Here is a 15,224-nt window from a genome sequence, read left to right as displayed (position 1 = left end):
AAACCTTATAATCTAAACAGACAATTCCAATGGGGTGGGGGGGGAGAATGGAAGTACCACATTATTATCCCCATTTTAGTGATGGGGAACTGAGGTCCGGAGAGATTAAATATTTTGTCCAAAGGTCACACAGGGCATGTATGGCAGATTAGGGAACTGAATCCAGTTCTCTAAGCCCCAAGCCAGTGCCTTAATTCAAGACTACCCTTACCCTAAGAAGTTTATATGTTTAAAACGTTCATAACACAGTATTTATACCCTGTGCTTTTTGCTTTTGTCTAAACCAGATGAATAACAGTGCAGTGGGACAAGCTATTGTCCTTCCTACCGCTGCAGTTCCACTTAATCAAACCATTAGGAGACTACTGACCTGTCACATTTGTTTGGGTAAGGCCTTGGATTTCTCTTCTTTTTAATTCTGTTTAGTTAGGGCCTTGTCTTACATGAGTAGCCCCATGACAGCTAATGGAAGTGCTCATGTGATGGAGGCGCAATCAGGAGTCAGCCTTTATGCAGTATGAGGTGAGATACATTCATGTTTCTATTTTTTGCTGAGTTGTTATGTTTGAGAGAGAACATTCAGCAGAAAGGGCCTGGATCACACTGCAGTTTAACACGGTGGTTCTCCAGTTATTGTATTCTGCAGATCACATCAGACGTTTATATTCCTTTCATGGGCTGTTTCTTCTCCCAATGTCTCAATCCCCCGCTTCTTAGTGCCCAAAATACTGCCTTCTCCAGTTGGCTAGAAAGGGCTTGATGGACTGCACAGTGTAGAATTCATTGATTTAGTAGACAAGTAACTGAAGATGCCTTGGGACGAAATCCTCTATATATCATATAGCCTACTGATTTCTCCTCAAGCCTTGGTCGTATTTCATATTATGAGGGAATAGATTGTAATAGCTACATAAAAGATATGTTCAGTAGATGAATAAATACAATTTGAGCATGTTACTACATAGATATGTGATATAATTAAGGAAAATTGTAATTGATTTAGTTGCACCTACTGGAACAAATGCTTAATTTATGCCAACAATGTGGAAACAAGCAAAACTATTTTACCAGGCATATGACACAGCAAAATATTTTATGGGAGACTACGTCTATGTTATAACCTATTTTCTGATGAGATCAAACAATAACTATGTCAAGGAATGATCATCTTAAGGATGTGCATATGAAACAAGATGTATTTCTTTTCTAGATGTATGTGATCCTGATCCCATCTGTGGCTTTAGTCCTCAAAGGCCTTTCTTCAGAGACAGGAGGGCAGCCCCCACAGACGTCGACATTGACATGGCATTCCTCCTGGATAGCTCTGAGAGCACCAGTCCTTTGCAGTTCAATGAGATGAAGAAGTACATTTCCTACATAGTAAATCAGTTGGAGATCAGCTCTAATCCAAAGGCATCACAGCACCACGCAAGAGTGGCGGTTCTCCAGCATGCTCCTTATGAATACGAAAGCAACTCACTGCCAGTAAAAGTAGAGCTGTCCCTCACAGATTATGGGTCCAAAGACAAGATGATGGATTTCATTCAGAACCGAATGGCCCAGCTATATGGCACCAGGGCTCTGGGAAGTGCGATTAAATACACAATGGGACATGTTTTTGAAAGTGCACCAAACCCCAGGAATCTGAAAGTCATGGTTTTGATGATGACTGGAGAAGTTAAAAAGCAAGAACTTGAGCACCTTCAAAGAGTTATCCTGGGTGCCAAATGCAAAGGGTACTTCTTTGTGGTACTTGGCATCGGCAAGAAAGTGAACATCAAGAATATCTACAGCTTGGCTAGTGAGCCAAATGACGTGTTCTTCAAATTAGTCGAGAAGCCATCTGAGCTGCATGAAGAGCCCTTACTGCGCTTTGCAAAATTGTTACCATCGTTTATCAGCAGTAAGTAGAACATAGTACAGGCATGGGGCAAATGGAGAATACAAATGTTAATATTGTAGTGCAGCCTGAAGATGGGGACAGCATGAAAGTACAGAAAATTAGCAGTTGTTGGCATGGCTTTTTTGTCTTATTTGATTTTAACTAGAGATGGGCCTACAGCCAGAACTGCAGATTTGAACACCTGAGGGTGTTAGGCAAGTTTGCCTGTGGAGCCAATTAGGATGTCTGGTGCCTAAGTCCATACATTAAAACTCTGGATCTAGGCAGCTCAGCCCTTTGGGGAACTTTGGCTCTGAATCTTTATTTTGCAGTTTAGAGTCTGCCCTAATTATAACATTTTTTATCCTTTCATCTTGTAGATGCAAATTGGTTCCACAAAAAGAGAGTTCTGGGCTGGCTGCTTTTGGCAGTGCAAAATCTTTAGTCATACTAAGTCTTTGGTGGCTCAAAGAACCATAGAGATTGCAGAAATTCTCAGGGACAGGTCCAATGCTGCTTTGTTTCTTGCTGTCCCGTAGCATGCTGGAAACTCACTAAGCATGCTTCCCACTTTACCCCAGCACCCCATCCTGGTGATATATGAAGAGGTCAAACAAGGAATTACCATTCTCTGAGCTTAATGCTCAGGCGTTTAGAGATGTAAACCATGCTAGCCAAAGATTCAGATCCCAATCATTTTCTCAGCCCTTTGTCATTCAGAGGTAGCTTACTGTGTATGGCTCCTTTAGAGGTGCCTTGAAAACCAAATCTCTGTTGCACTAGGAATGCCCATCAGCACGTATAATGTTACTGGCCAGATCCTCAGCTGGTGCAAATGGTCATAACTCACCATGGACTTCAACTTATGCAAGTTGAGGATCTGGCCCACTGAGAGGAGATTGGGTGCTTTGCTGAGGTCATTAGCTCTTGTGTGTGTACGTTAACCCTCTTGGGGTTCTTCACAACCCTGCCTCTCCTACAGTACACAATACTTCAGTACCAAAAGCAGCCCATTGGGCTAACAAAGCCTCAGAGTTGGGATTTCCCTTATGGACTCCACAACTGTCACCACCATCATACAGTCTTGGCACCTGGGAATAGAATATGCATTTGGAATGCTGCAGCTTGATTTCCTCATCATAGGATATCAGGGTAGCAAGGGACCTGAGGAGGTCATCTAGTCCAATCCCTTGCTCAAAGCAGAACCAATCTCTAGACATATGTTTGCCCCAGATCCCTAAATGGCCCCCTCAAGGATTGAACTCACAACCCTAGGTTTAGCAGGCCAATGCTCAAACCCCTGAGCTATCCATCCCTCTGAGGAGGGCTAGATCCTTTAAATTGTCAGAAAAATATTACATGTTCAGCTGAGCCTGTATTGAGGGAACACACAGGTTTTGTTTAAGTGCAGCAGGGTTTAGACATTCTCTGTATTCTTGTGATTTGTCCTGAAATAAATCTAAAATTTATAATCACTGTGGAGATCTTGCTGTCTTGAAATAATAAATATACCATTTTAAGCAACAGCTTAATTTTTTGTAGTGATCAAATGGAGCTGGTGCCAGAGATGATATAATATAGTTGTTAACACAACATTCCAATCTAAAACAGGTGTGCTGTCTTTTGCGGCCAAAGTGAGATCAATGTGGGTAAATTAACATGAAATAATTGTTATGCTGAGTTGATGAATTCTTTTTTTTGTTTTTTGAAGTATTACCATTATTAAAAACAACATTTCACGCTGAGCTGTTTCTCTCTCTAGGTGAAAACTCTTTTTACTTGTCTCCAGACATACGGAAACAATGTGATTGGTTCCAAGATGACAAGTTAGCTAAGAGCTCTTCTAAACTTGGCCAAAAACCATTGTAAGTAGTAGTTTTTCTGCAACAGATTGGGCTTTGAAAGCCAAATTTCTGAGGGACAAGCACGGTCTTCATATTCCTTGTAATATTGAATTAAACTGAATCCTAGATCTTTCCACAGGGCATCTAAATGTTCATGCACCCTGTTGTCCTTAGTGCTGTAGCAAAGGAGCGGCACATCCATGTCTGTCAAAGTATTCTTTCCCCAATGTGAACCTTAGAGTCCAAAAAATGAGGTACTAGCATGAATTCCTCTAAGCTTAATTACCAGCTTAGACCTGATACGCTCCCCCAATCAGGCACGAGGCCTGATTAACTCTGGTCTTCCCAAAACTTTCCTGGGGACCCCAAGATCCAGACCCCCTGGATCCTAACACAAGGAAAGTAAACTCTTTCCCTCACCAGTGCCTCTCCTAGGCTTTTCCTCCCTGGTTACCTGGAAAATACTGTGATTCAAACTCCTTGAATCTTAAAACAGAGGCTTCCACCTCACCCTCCTTTCTCTCTCCCACCAAGTCCTTGGTGAGTACAGACTTAATACCTTAGCATGAACAGAGGAAAAAATAATTAGGTATTTAAAAGGAGTTTTTAATAAAGAAAAAAAAGAAATCTTGTAAATACAAGATGTATTACGGGTCTTTAGCTTTAGACACCAGTAAAAACACCTCCCCAGCAAAAATACAATTTAAAAATACTTCCAGCAAACTACACATTTGCAAATACAAAAAAACAATTTAAAAGACTATAACCGCCTTTTTACTTAATACTCTCTATTCTGAATATATAAGAGACTGTAGCAGAAAGATTGGCAAGAAACCTGGTTGCACGTCTAGTTCCTTTCAGGACCCAGAGAAAACAAAGCAAAACCCAAAAACCACAAACAAAGGCTTCCCTCCACCGAGATTTAAAAGTATCTTGTTTCCTGATTGGTCCTCTGGTCAGGTCTTGCAGGTCACTGTTTGTTAACCCTTTACCGGTGAAAAAAAACATTAACCCTTAGCTATCTGTTTATAACAATGTCTTTAGATAATTTTGATTCCTCATTTGGACCAAGATTTCCAAAAGTGCATGGTGGTTTTGGGTGCTCAGCTTGACCCACCCCAAAGGGACCTCATTTACAGAGAGACCAGTTGCTCAGCACTGTCTAAATAGGGTGACCAGATGTCCCGATTTTATAGGGACAGTCCTGATTTATGGGTCTTTTTCTTATATAGGCTCCTATTACCCTCCACCCCCATCCTGATTTTCATACTTGCTGTCTGGTTACCCTATCTCTAAACATCAGACCCTTCTTAGATAGCATTTCCCAAACTTTTGAAAGCTGATCCCTTGCTTCTGGAAAAATGAAACCAGTCACACTCCCATTCAACCTAGTCATGTGTTGTTAAAAGCTGTCTCCTCTCAATTTATACATCTCCTGCTCCAGCTAGTGCTTTGCACTCCCTTAATGGGCATGCTACACACTTTGGTTAATGCTCCTTTAGGAGGTCTCACTCAAGTTGGACACCCCAAAAGTAAGACACTTGCTATGACTAGCATCTTTGGAAAATCTTGGTCCTGGATTTTCGAAAGCAGATTTTTTTATGTTAAATCCACAAGTCATGTCAATGGACCCATCCTCCAGGTTCTCTCTTCATCAAAATTCCAGTAACGTCAGTGAGAATTCCACGTACAGAGCAAGCAAGACTGAGCCTGTTATACCTTACTATTCATCTGTTAATTGTGCATCTTTCTCTTACTTCACTAGCATCATTGAAATCACTGCTAAAATGATTGTGCTATTATGGGATGTCGTGTATGGTTAGGGTTGTTGCCCTCTCTCATACCACAATCATGCCATAAGGCATAGTCTAGGTATAGTTGGTCCTGCCTCACCATGGGGGGTGGGAATGGAGTAGATAATTGCTTGAGGTCCCTTCCAGCCCTACATTATTATGAATCTATGTGTGGCAAGAAGATTCAGCTTGCATGGTGATAGGATATAAAAACCAGGACAGATATGTTTGAAAATGAAAAAAATTAATCTCTTTTAAAAAGCTTATACTATAGCAAAGGTTGGCAAACTTTTTGGCCTGAGGACCACGTCGGGGTATTGAAATTGTATAGTGGGCCATGAATATTCACAAAATTGGGGGCAGGGGTGCAGGAGGGGATGAGGGCTCTGGCTGAGGGTGTGGGCTCTGGGGTGGGGCCAGAGATGAGGAGTTCAGGGTATGGGAGGGGGCTCTGGGTTGGGGCATGGGGGGGTGCTGGGGATGAGGACTTTGGGGTGCAGGAGGGTGCTCTGGGCTGGTACCAATGAGTTCGGAGGGTGAGAGGGAGATCAGAGCTGCAGGATCTGGGCAGCCCTTACCACAAGCAGCTCCCGGAAGCATGTTCCCAACTCCAACTCCAAGGCGTGGCCAGGCGGCTCTGCATGCTTCCCTGTCTGCAGGCGCCACCCCTGCAGCTCCCATTGGCTGGGAACCATGACCAATGGGAGCTGTGGGGGCGGTGTCTGCAGACACAGCAGCATGCAGAGCCCCCTGGCCATGCCTCCATGTACTACGTAGGAGCTGGAGGGGGTTCAGGCCGGCAAACCGCCGACCCTGCTCCCTGGCGAGAGCTGAAGGCCAGATTAAATGGTCTGACGGGCTGTAGTTTCCCCACCCATGTACTATAGGATACCTACAGTGCTATCTAATTAATGGCCTCCTTACCAACAGAACTTGTAACGTGCTGGCCATGATAGTACTTAGGCATAGCGCTTGGCAGAAGTCCACCAGCTTTTCATTTCTCTGTGGGCACAGTCTACAGCACAGGGAGGTCCATAGAAAGATTCCCATTGACTTAGTGGATTTTTATTAGTCCTTCTACTTCCAGAATTCTAGTATAACACAAATAAAGATGTTATTGCCTGGTACAGCTACATTTCATGTTAAATAGAAAAATTTACTGAGCTTTAACAACTGGTTTTGTTTAAACAGCTATGTTGCAAACAATGTGACGACAAGTGCACCTACAACCACAACTACCAGTGCTCATAAAGCTACAACCACAACTGCAAGCACAACTACCAGTGCTCGTAAAGCTACAACCACAACTGCAAGCACAACTACCAGTGCTCATAAAGCTACAACTACAGCTGCAAACACAGCTACCAGTGCTCGTAAAGCTACAACTACAACTGCAAACACAGCTACCGGTGCTCGTAAAGCTACAGCTGCAAACACAACTACCAGTGCTCGTAAAGCTGCAACTACAACTGCAAATACAACTACCAGTGCTCATAAAGCTACAACTACAACTGGAAGCAAAACTCCTGGTGCACGTACAACTCCAGCTCCCAGTGCAAGTACAGCTGCTGCAGACAAACCAGCAGGTATGTACGGTATTCCCCAGTCTTCCCATTTTTAGAAGATGGGCTGCAATCCAGGATTTGAGCAATAAAATTCAGTGTTCACTTTTTAAAATACTGGGAAATAAAAAGTCAGTGCTTTCGGTCTCGGAAAGGACTATATTCATTAAAAAGTGGCTAGAGGGCCAGATCCTCTACTGGTGTAAAGTGGTAAAATTTTATTGACTTCATTGGAGCTTTGTTGATTTACACCAGCGGGAGAGCTGCCCTAACTTCTGTGCCTGGAAACACCCACAAAGATTTGGTGGGATTGCGTGGCTATGAATGAATCAGAGACTAGAGAGGATTTATACTGAATAAAAGATATTTCTTCTTTCAAATACTTTGTTGATTCTCGGTGGTTTAGATGGAATAAATAAAGTAAACGATTTATACAGTTCAACCCAGTACTACTGGGTCATAGGTGTAATGCCATTGGCTTGACCTTGAGGGTCTTTAATAGCATTACAGCAGGGCAGAATTTGGCCCATTGTGGTTAAGCACATAGCCACTGTATAGGATCATTTGACTTCTGAGTCAACTAAATGTCACAGTCTGTGCAGACAGAACCAATACTAGCACCATATATGGGAAAATAAAGGCTCTTACATGGAGCAGTGGTAATTGAAAAGAGCTATACCATATGCTTTTGTCAAGGGATTGCATAAGTCTTTACTTTTCAGTGACACAAGTAACAAAGAACAAATGGCAGATGTACACTAAATGTTTGCAGAAAACACATCTCCATGTAAATATAAGGTTACAGTTTCATTAGGGACAGCTTTTCATAAGCTTGCAGAGGAGACACAATCTCATGCTTCACTGGAGTTTTCAGCCAGTTTTCTAATGGTTTTATCCAACATTCTATCATAGTTTTATCCAGATCTAGGCAAACTCTTCACTGCAAATAATTTGACTCATTTAGACCTATTTTCTGTTCATAAATTACCCTTGGGTGGACATTGGGCTAGGGCTTCAGCTGGTATAACTCAGAAGTCAATGGAGCCGTGCCAGCTTATAATGTGGCCTGTTTGCAGATTTGTTTGCTCTTTGAAATTGCTAGGAACTTCATGTAAACATATTTCAGTTTGTGGGAGGATTGATTGCTTTGAAGATGTCTTTGACTAGTCACTATTTTTCTACATGGACTGTGATTTGGTCACTTGTCACATCGGATAGCTGGGTGATCGAAATTTTTATAAAGAGGAAGAGGGAAAGCAGAAATGTTTCAGTGTTCAGATGAACATTTCTGCCACAGACCTTCACATGATAATACTTTTGCTCAAGGTTTCCCAAGCGTCCGCTTTCCGTGAACTTTCTTATGAGCAAAAAATGTTGCTGATGCCAATGAGTGTGGAAAAGTCAGTTCACATCTTTTAGTCAAAGAAACATTCAGAAACAGTTTTTTTCAGCTCCACCCAGATCTATTATTGTTTCTAGAAAGAAAATTGTGTATGTGAATGAAAAGTACTGAAGAAATATTATGTCATTTAGAACTGAACTGCTGATTTTGAGGAGTTGAAGTAACACATGGCACTACGTGCTTTCTTTTTTTTAAGCTCTAACCCTGGTACCTATAAGTAAGCTGGAGAGAGCAGAAAAGGGTCTGCATAGCTACATTAGGTCGGCATAGCTACATCACTCAAAGGTGTGAAAAATCCACACCTTTGAGCAGTGTAGTTAAATTGACCTAAATCACCTTGTAGACAGTGCTAGGTCGATGGAAGAATTCTTCTGCTGACCGAGCTAACACCTCTCAGGGAGGTGAATCACCTACACCAACAGGACAACCCCTTCCATTGGCATAAGTATAGTCTGCACTGGAACACTGCAGTAGCACAGCTGTGCTGCTTTAGCATTTTAAGTGTAGACTAGCCCTAGGGAAGGGCTGGGACTGTTCTGCTGTGGTCATGGGGCAATCTTCCTCCAAGACTGTAGCTCAGCAGCAGACCCTAAGGCATGAAGCAGCCTTGACAGAGCTGCAGTTGTATCTGCAGCTACTGTCCTCCTGCCCTATTTCTGTGGGGATATTTTGGCCACATAATCACAGATGTACCAGCCCTAACTCTTCCCTGATTTGCACAGGCCTCTCAAACCCTACTGCAGCAGTCCAGATCAAGCCCTCTCATTGCACATCCCTTGAAATCTCCATGGGCTCCTCAAACCATGCCCTTTTTTGAGCAGTCAGCCCATCATGGTTGCATTATCCATTGGTTTTTTCTGGTTCCACAGTGGGGTGGGCAAGGATCAAGAGCTCTTTCTTAATGAACAAACATGAAATATTTGAGAAACATTGACTAAAGCAGTTTCCAAGTGTGAATTAAAGAGCATGATTCATTTTCTATACAGCATTTTTAAAAATTCAGTTCAGAACTATGGCACTATGCCACACATGGCATTTCAACCAAGATTTTCACAAGTGACCAGGGATTTGGGGTGTCTCAATTTTTGGGTGCCAAACTTGGCACCCCTTGAAGGGTCCTGAGTTTCAGAAAAGGCAGCACACCCACCCTCTGAAACTCAGTTTTGAAAATATTGGCCTTAGTATTCTATAATCTGTTCCACATGGTGATAATTAAAGCCTTGGCTAACCTTCCCATCCTCCTCCTTAGGAACAGCTAATTGGACTAGAATCCCTTATGCACCAAACCCTCTTTGTAGCTTTTCTCTTCAAAGCCTCTGACTTTAGTTTGTGTTGCACTGCAGTTAAAGTGGAGAGTGAAATCCAGATCACTGACATCACTGAGAACAGTGCTAAGCTACGCTGGGTGAACCCTCAACCCCAAACCCTTGACTTCTTTGATATCACCATCACCTCTGCCCATGACCACTCTCTAGTCCTGAAGCTAAACTTAACCAGCACTGAACGGGTGATCGGCGGTCTTAGAAGCGGGCAGAAATACCAGGTAGCAATTACCGGGTTCCACAAATCAAAAGTCAAAGTAACCTACATGGGAACGTTTAGCACAAGTAAGTGTCTTTCTGGGCACGTGGGATGGAATAAATTTTTTTTTCCAGGGAAGATGTTGAAATCATTAAATGCAAAAAATCACAAGCAGTGGAGAGTAACTTGGTGATGATTATGATGATTCATGCCTTGATAATGCTCAGTGTGTAACCATGTGTCTTACATTCCACCTCTCAGTGCAGCAGCCTGGACTGTAGTGCAGTGGCAAACAGAAATTGTTTGCAACAGCAAATACAAGTTGTCATTTCAACTCAGTTAAATTGATGAAGATTTCAATGGAATTAGGCCATTCCCCAAAGAGATATTTGTTTCTTATTGCGTGTACAGCCCCTAGCACAATGGGGCCCTGATCTTTGACTCAGGCCTTCAGTATCAAAATAACTCAGCTTCCCAACTGTCCTAGTATAACATATTATATGAGTCCATTCAGAGGGGATTAAGCAGCAGTTAGTCCTCTGGAGACCTAAGTTCAAATCCACATGCAGGTAACTCATGAAAACCACCATATTCTTTGGTGCAGTCAGCAGTGGCTATTCAGGCTAAGCCCAAGCTTTTTTGCCGATCAGCACTGAGATGCACTGGCAGAGCAGTGTGAGGAAGATTGCCCTGTGCCAGCCAGTGTCATGACCGGCTCATTCTAGTACTGGTAGAGCCTCTCCCAAAGCCCACTGGAGTCATCAGGAGGCTTTCCATTATTTCAGTGTTTTTTGGATCACGCTTCTCACAGTTGCTTGCCTTTGCGAGCAATCAGTTCACCCAGTAGAATGTTCAGAAGATGTCAGCCCGAAGAAGAGGTATTTGCATTAACTGAATTAGAAGCTAGGATGCCCAGTGAAGGATTCCTCCTATCGCTGCTGCCTGCATACACCCATACTTTGAAAAACAACCCTTCCCACAGAAGCAGTGCAGCAGAATTTATATAGAGGGCTGTGTCCTCGTTGAGGGTCGTTATTGAACGAGTCCTCTTGACTACTGTTATACTTTGGGCAAAACCCAGTTTGGTAGAAGCTTCCATTGCAGTGTGAATAAAGGCCTTTCCAGCAGAGTTTGGGCTTGACAAGGTCTATGTATCCCTGATTACATTAAGCACAAACGTTATCATCAAAGCATCTGTGTAACTGCTACCACATCTGGGAACTGCAAATTGCATTGGGGATAGCAGCATGCTCAGCTGTTGTACATTGGCACAGCTCTATTGGAACTGAAGAGGCAGCACTGATTTACACCAACTGAGTATTTGGTCCACTAGGTGGGCTCATCTCCCCTCTCAACCCAAATCCACATGTGAATCACCCTGTCCTATGCAGAAAGAAACCTATCAGTGTTAGTTATTTTTGGGCACCATCCCCTTCCTTCCTCCCAATGTTGTGGAAGGGGGGTTTGGAATCTGTACTGTGGGGCGGGAGCAGGGCAAGATGGGCAGGGAGAAGGAGTATGGATGCCTAGGGCAGTGTGCCTTGTGGAGATTGCTCTACCTTCCACTCCAAAAGTCCTGGGAGCAGTTGTATCCAGGAGAGAGTTCTTGGTAGTGCACGTACACAGGGGCTGTGCTACCATGAACTGTGTAGTGGGGGTACTAGGGACCAGAGCAGGGCCTCCAAGCAGATCCCAGGGGATCCTGGAGTTTGAGAGTAGGCCCCATGCACCTTTTGAGGAGTTTCCAAACACCCCAATAGAACAGTCAAGGGGAACCGCCATTAAAGGATTTTTATGGAGACTTCCTTCTCAGGAATCCCTGCCAGCGGGATTTTTTCCCTGAGATGATGTGATCTGGGCCCAATGTAAGCACTGATGAGTAAACACTGTCTTGTTATAATACAGAATAAAGCAGCTTATCCTGTTAGCATAGTTGCTGAGGCAGAAAAATCAGTCTCAGACACAGTTACTCTGACATGAATTACTCATTGTCTCAACTGCAACCAATACACATTTCTAGAGTTTATGTATTTATGTAAACAAACCCAGCTCTGAACATTGCAGCATCTCTTCCTCCCTGCACTAGCACATATTATTTACCAACTCTTATTCCATTCCTTCCATAATCAATATGATCACGGCTGTGTCTGGTTGGCAAGCACAGTTCCTGATCCAGACAGTAGATTTCTAGTAGGAAAGAAGTAGAAGACAGGTTGCTGGCCTGGACAAGTTGCTAGGGGAGGTGATGTTGGATTTCCTTTAGCTACATGTGTTACTCTAGGATTTTTTTTTCCCCTTTGGCTGATCATTCCATTTGGTTTTGCTCTTACAGAAAGTATACAAGTGCCCAAGGCACCTTCAGTAGCGACTGCTAATCTGATGGTGAATACTGAGCCCCTGGAACGGCCAGAAATAGGTAAGTCGCAATGCACTTAGCAGTATGGGAGCAGTAGGTTCCATAATTACCTGTGTCTTGTGACTGTACTAGGTCCTCCTCTAGAGTCTGCTCTAGCTCCATTGAAGTCAATTGACTTTGGTGGGCCTTGATCAGATCCTACTGTAAACTGCATGGAAATCAGTGAAGCTAAGATGATTTCCAACAGCAGAGGATCTGACCCTTTATTTCTGTTATGGATGAAGTTATTTCCTCAGACTGTTCAGGTGCAAAGAGCTGGAAAAGTTCTGTTCAGGGCTAGATTCTGCTGGCCTGCCTGACCCAGAGCAGGACCTTACTCTGTAGGAAGCCACACTGATTGCAGTATGACTGCTCAGGGAGTGAGGTACCACTCCCCGGGCCTGGTCCAAAGCTCATTAAAGTCAATAGGATACTTTCCATCAGTTTCAGGGGCCTTTGGATCAGTCGCCATATAAGTAAGCCTGGCACAATCCGGCTCTTAAGCCAATCCCAGGCATAACCCCATTAGCTGTTCTGTGCTGTTCTCCTGACACTCTCCCTTCCTAACCTGAAGGTGTAAATGGTGCAGGATGCTCTATGACACACTGCACCATTGTACTGGAGTGTCAGACTGGAGAAGGAATGAACCATTAGATGCTTGGTTCACTTGGCTCCTGGGTGTAACACAAAGCTCTACCCAAGAGTCTGTGGCCTACCAGGGAGCAAAAGTGAAAGATTTCCTAGGGATCCTATGAAGAATGGTCCTGTGACCTTTTGAGTTGGTTTAATAAGCTTCCCTCTCATTGTAAGTCCTACCACCTTCCCACTTTCCTCTTCATTTCTTCCACCATGGCATCAATGGTTTACTGTAATAAACCATTAATGAGCAAGTAATCAGATCCTATTCAGTGATTAACAGTGTGTTTATTATTAACATTTGTTATTAACATGTAACCATTGTAGTGATTAATACCTATGATGGCTCCTCCACTTTGTTTTAAATGACCATAAAGATATTACATTAAGGCTACTCCACCCACCCTGAAAAAAAAGAACATTAAACACCTGATTGCACTTAATGTGATCACTTACACTTCAGCTAGCGTCGATCTCAGCCCTCTGGCTGTAACATCTGATTCACAAACGAGGGAGCTCTGGACCCTCAACTCCTGGAAAGCTGCATAATTTCATTGCAGTCACTGGGGTGGTGATGTTTTCCATCGGCTGAGGACCTGGCTCCCTGTCTGCACTGTAATCCTGAGGTTTGTAACCTTTGTCTTGTTAAGACCTCAGTGCTACCTTAACACCATTGTCTTTGAAAATAGATTCTGTGGATTTGAGTTAAAAATGCAGACCTGGAGGGTGAGACTTTCAGAGCTGACTAGGGGGGTTGGGTGCCAGATTCTCATTGGTTTCTAATGGGAATTAGGAAGTTCTTGGGCCAACCCACACAACCCCACTGAGGTCAATGGGGTTTGCCTGGATGTACATGAGGGTGAAATATGGCCCCTGTTCTTTAAACCAGATTGAGTTTATTCAAGTGATTGTTTTACACACACTGAATCTTACCTCTCCCCACAGCCCCTGGGTGCTGTGAAGGACTAGGATTCCTAGGAACATCTGAAAAAATCTTTGCTAGCTTTCCTACAGTTAACACTGGCTTTGGGGAGGGACAATCTTATTATGGGTGCAGTATGTATAACTGCCATTGTGTTTAAATAGCATTGCTCAGCAGCAGCACTTTCAACTTGCTGGCTCCAGAATAGAAATATTTCATTTCTCTGTTTGGATGACATGCCATTGCTGAGATTGGCTGTAATACACTGAATGATTCCTTCAAAGTACATTCCTCTTCCTTTGCCATCTTCCACCATTTCCATTGTCTGTGTGTGAACCATCTCCATTTTCTTTCCCCACCCCCTCCATGGTCTTTCACCTGGAATGACACAGCTGGCTTGGACTGCAGGGCTACTTTGAGAGCACCAGCCCTTGTCTGCACGTGTAACCCTTTGTTTGTCACGCCTTCCGAAACAGTGGCACAAGATGTCTGGTGCCCGTACATCTGTGTGTCCATGTGTGACGTCATAGGACATACAATGTACCGCGGGAATGCTTAAGGGTTGATATACGGAACAAAACAGCATCAAAATACATAAATTATACACAATACAGTAGCTAATCAGTCATGGGTGCCTATGGAATTGATACAGCCTCTCAGAGGACTAGGAAATGTGTTGCTTAGAGTGTCGTGGTACCAGGGGAGCCCAGGTTTCCAGTAGCTAATGATCTAGAGGAAACATGCCATTTGATAAAGAGTTCAGTAGTTCATAAAGTGGCACAGCTTATCTGGATTCCATCCAGGTGCTTAAGACAATTACCAGAATAGCATACTGGAAATACTGGGTTACGTAATTTTAACCCGCATACAAGCTTGTGTGTCAGTTATTTGGCACGGAAAAGAGGCACGTGTTCAAAGTAAGGGCCAAATCTTGTAGTCAAACTCCTATTAAAGTGAATGGGATTTTTGCCTGAGCAAGAACTGCAGGATTTAGCCCTAAACAATCAATTCCAGACTCCAAGTAAAATACTTGAATCTTCAGTTAAGTCAGACCTTATGAAATCAACGAGTTTTTTAAAAAAAATGTACTTTAAACCCAAAACTCATGCCAAAGCAAATAGGTTTTTGAATACACACTTCAGAGCGCAGTCCTCTTTGAGCCCAAGCCTGCTCCCATTAAAATCTACAGCAGACTTCCCACTGATGTAAACTGGAGCAGGACTGGACCACAGAAAGCAAACAATCCCTATCTAGAGATCTCAGAGAA

The 15,224-nt window shown here is 43.3% G+C and overlaps 1 protein-coding gene across 7 annotated transcripts in view; it reads left to right on the top strand.

The window, feature by feature from the left end:
* The window catches only part of COL6A3 (collagen type VI alpha 3 chain), a 116,280-nt gene that overhangs the window by 78,739 nt on the left and 22,317 nt on the right, over positions 1–15,224 (top strand). For 5 of the 7 annotated variants that reach the window (XM_032800055.2, XM_032800054.2, XM_032800048.2 and 2 more), the window contains 6 exons: positions 288–387; positions 1,211–1,903; positions 3,645–3,747; positions 6,711–7,105; positions 9,827–10,090; positions 12,337–12,420. In XM_032800055.2, coding sequence (XP_032655946.1) covers positions 288–387; positions 1,211–1,903; positions 3,645–3,747; positions 6,711–7,105; positions 9,827–10,090; positions 12,337–12,420 — 1,639 coding nt within the window. The remainder of the gene's footprint in view (positions 1–287; positions 388–1,210; positions 1,904–3,644; positions 3,748–6,710; positions 7,106–9,826; positions 10,091–12,336; positions 12,421–15,224) is intronic. The other 2 variants (XM_075069879.1, XM_075069880.1) reach the window with 2 other exon arrangements.

The sequence above is a fragment of the Chelonoidis abingdonii genome, chromosome 10, assembly GCF_003597395.2.
Source record: "Chelonoidis abingdonii isolate Lonesome George chromosome 10, CheloAbing_2.0, whole genome shotgun sequence".
In the NCBI taxonomy this organism is placed as follows: Eukaryota; Metazoa; Chordata; order Testudines; family Testudinidae; genus Chelonoidis; species Chelonoidis abingdonii.
Note: the sequence above shows the minus strand (reverse complement) of the source record. Positions and strands in the feature narration are given on the sequence as shown.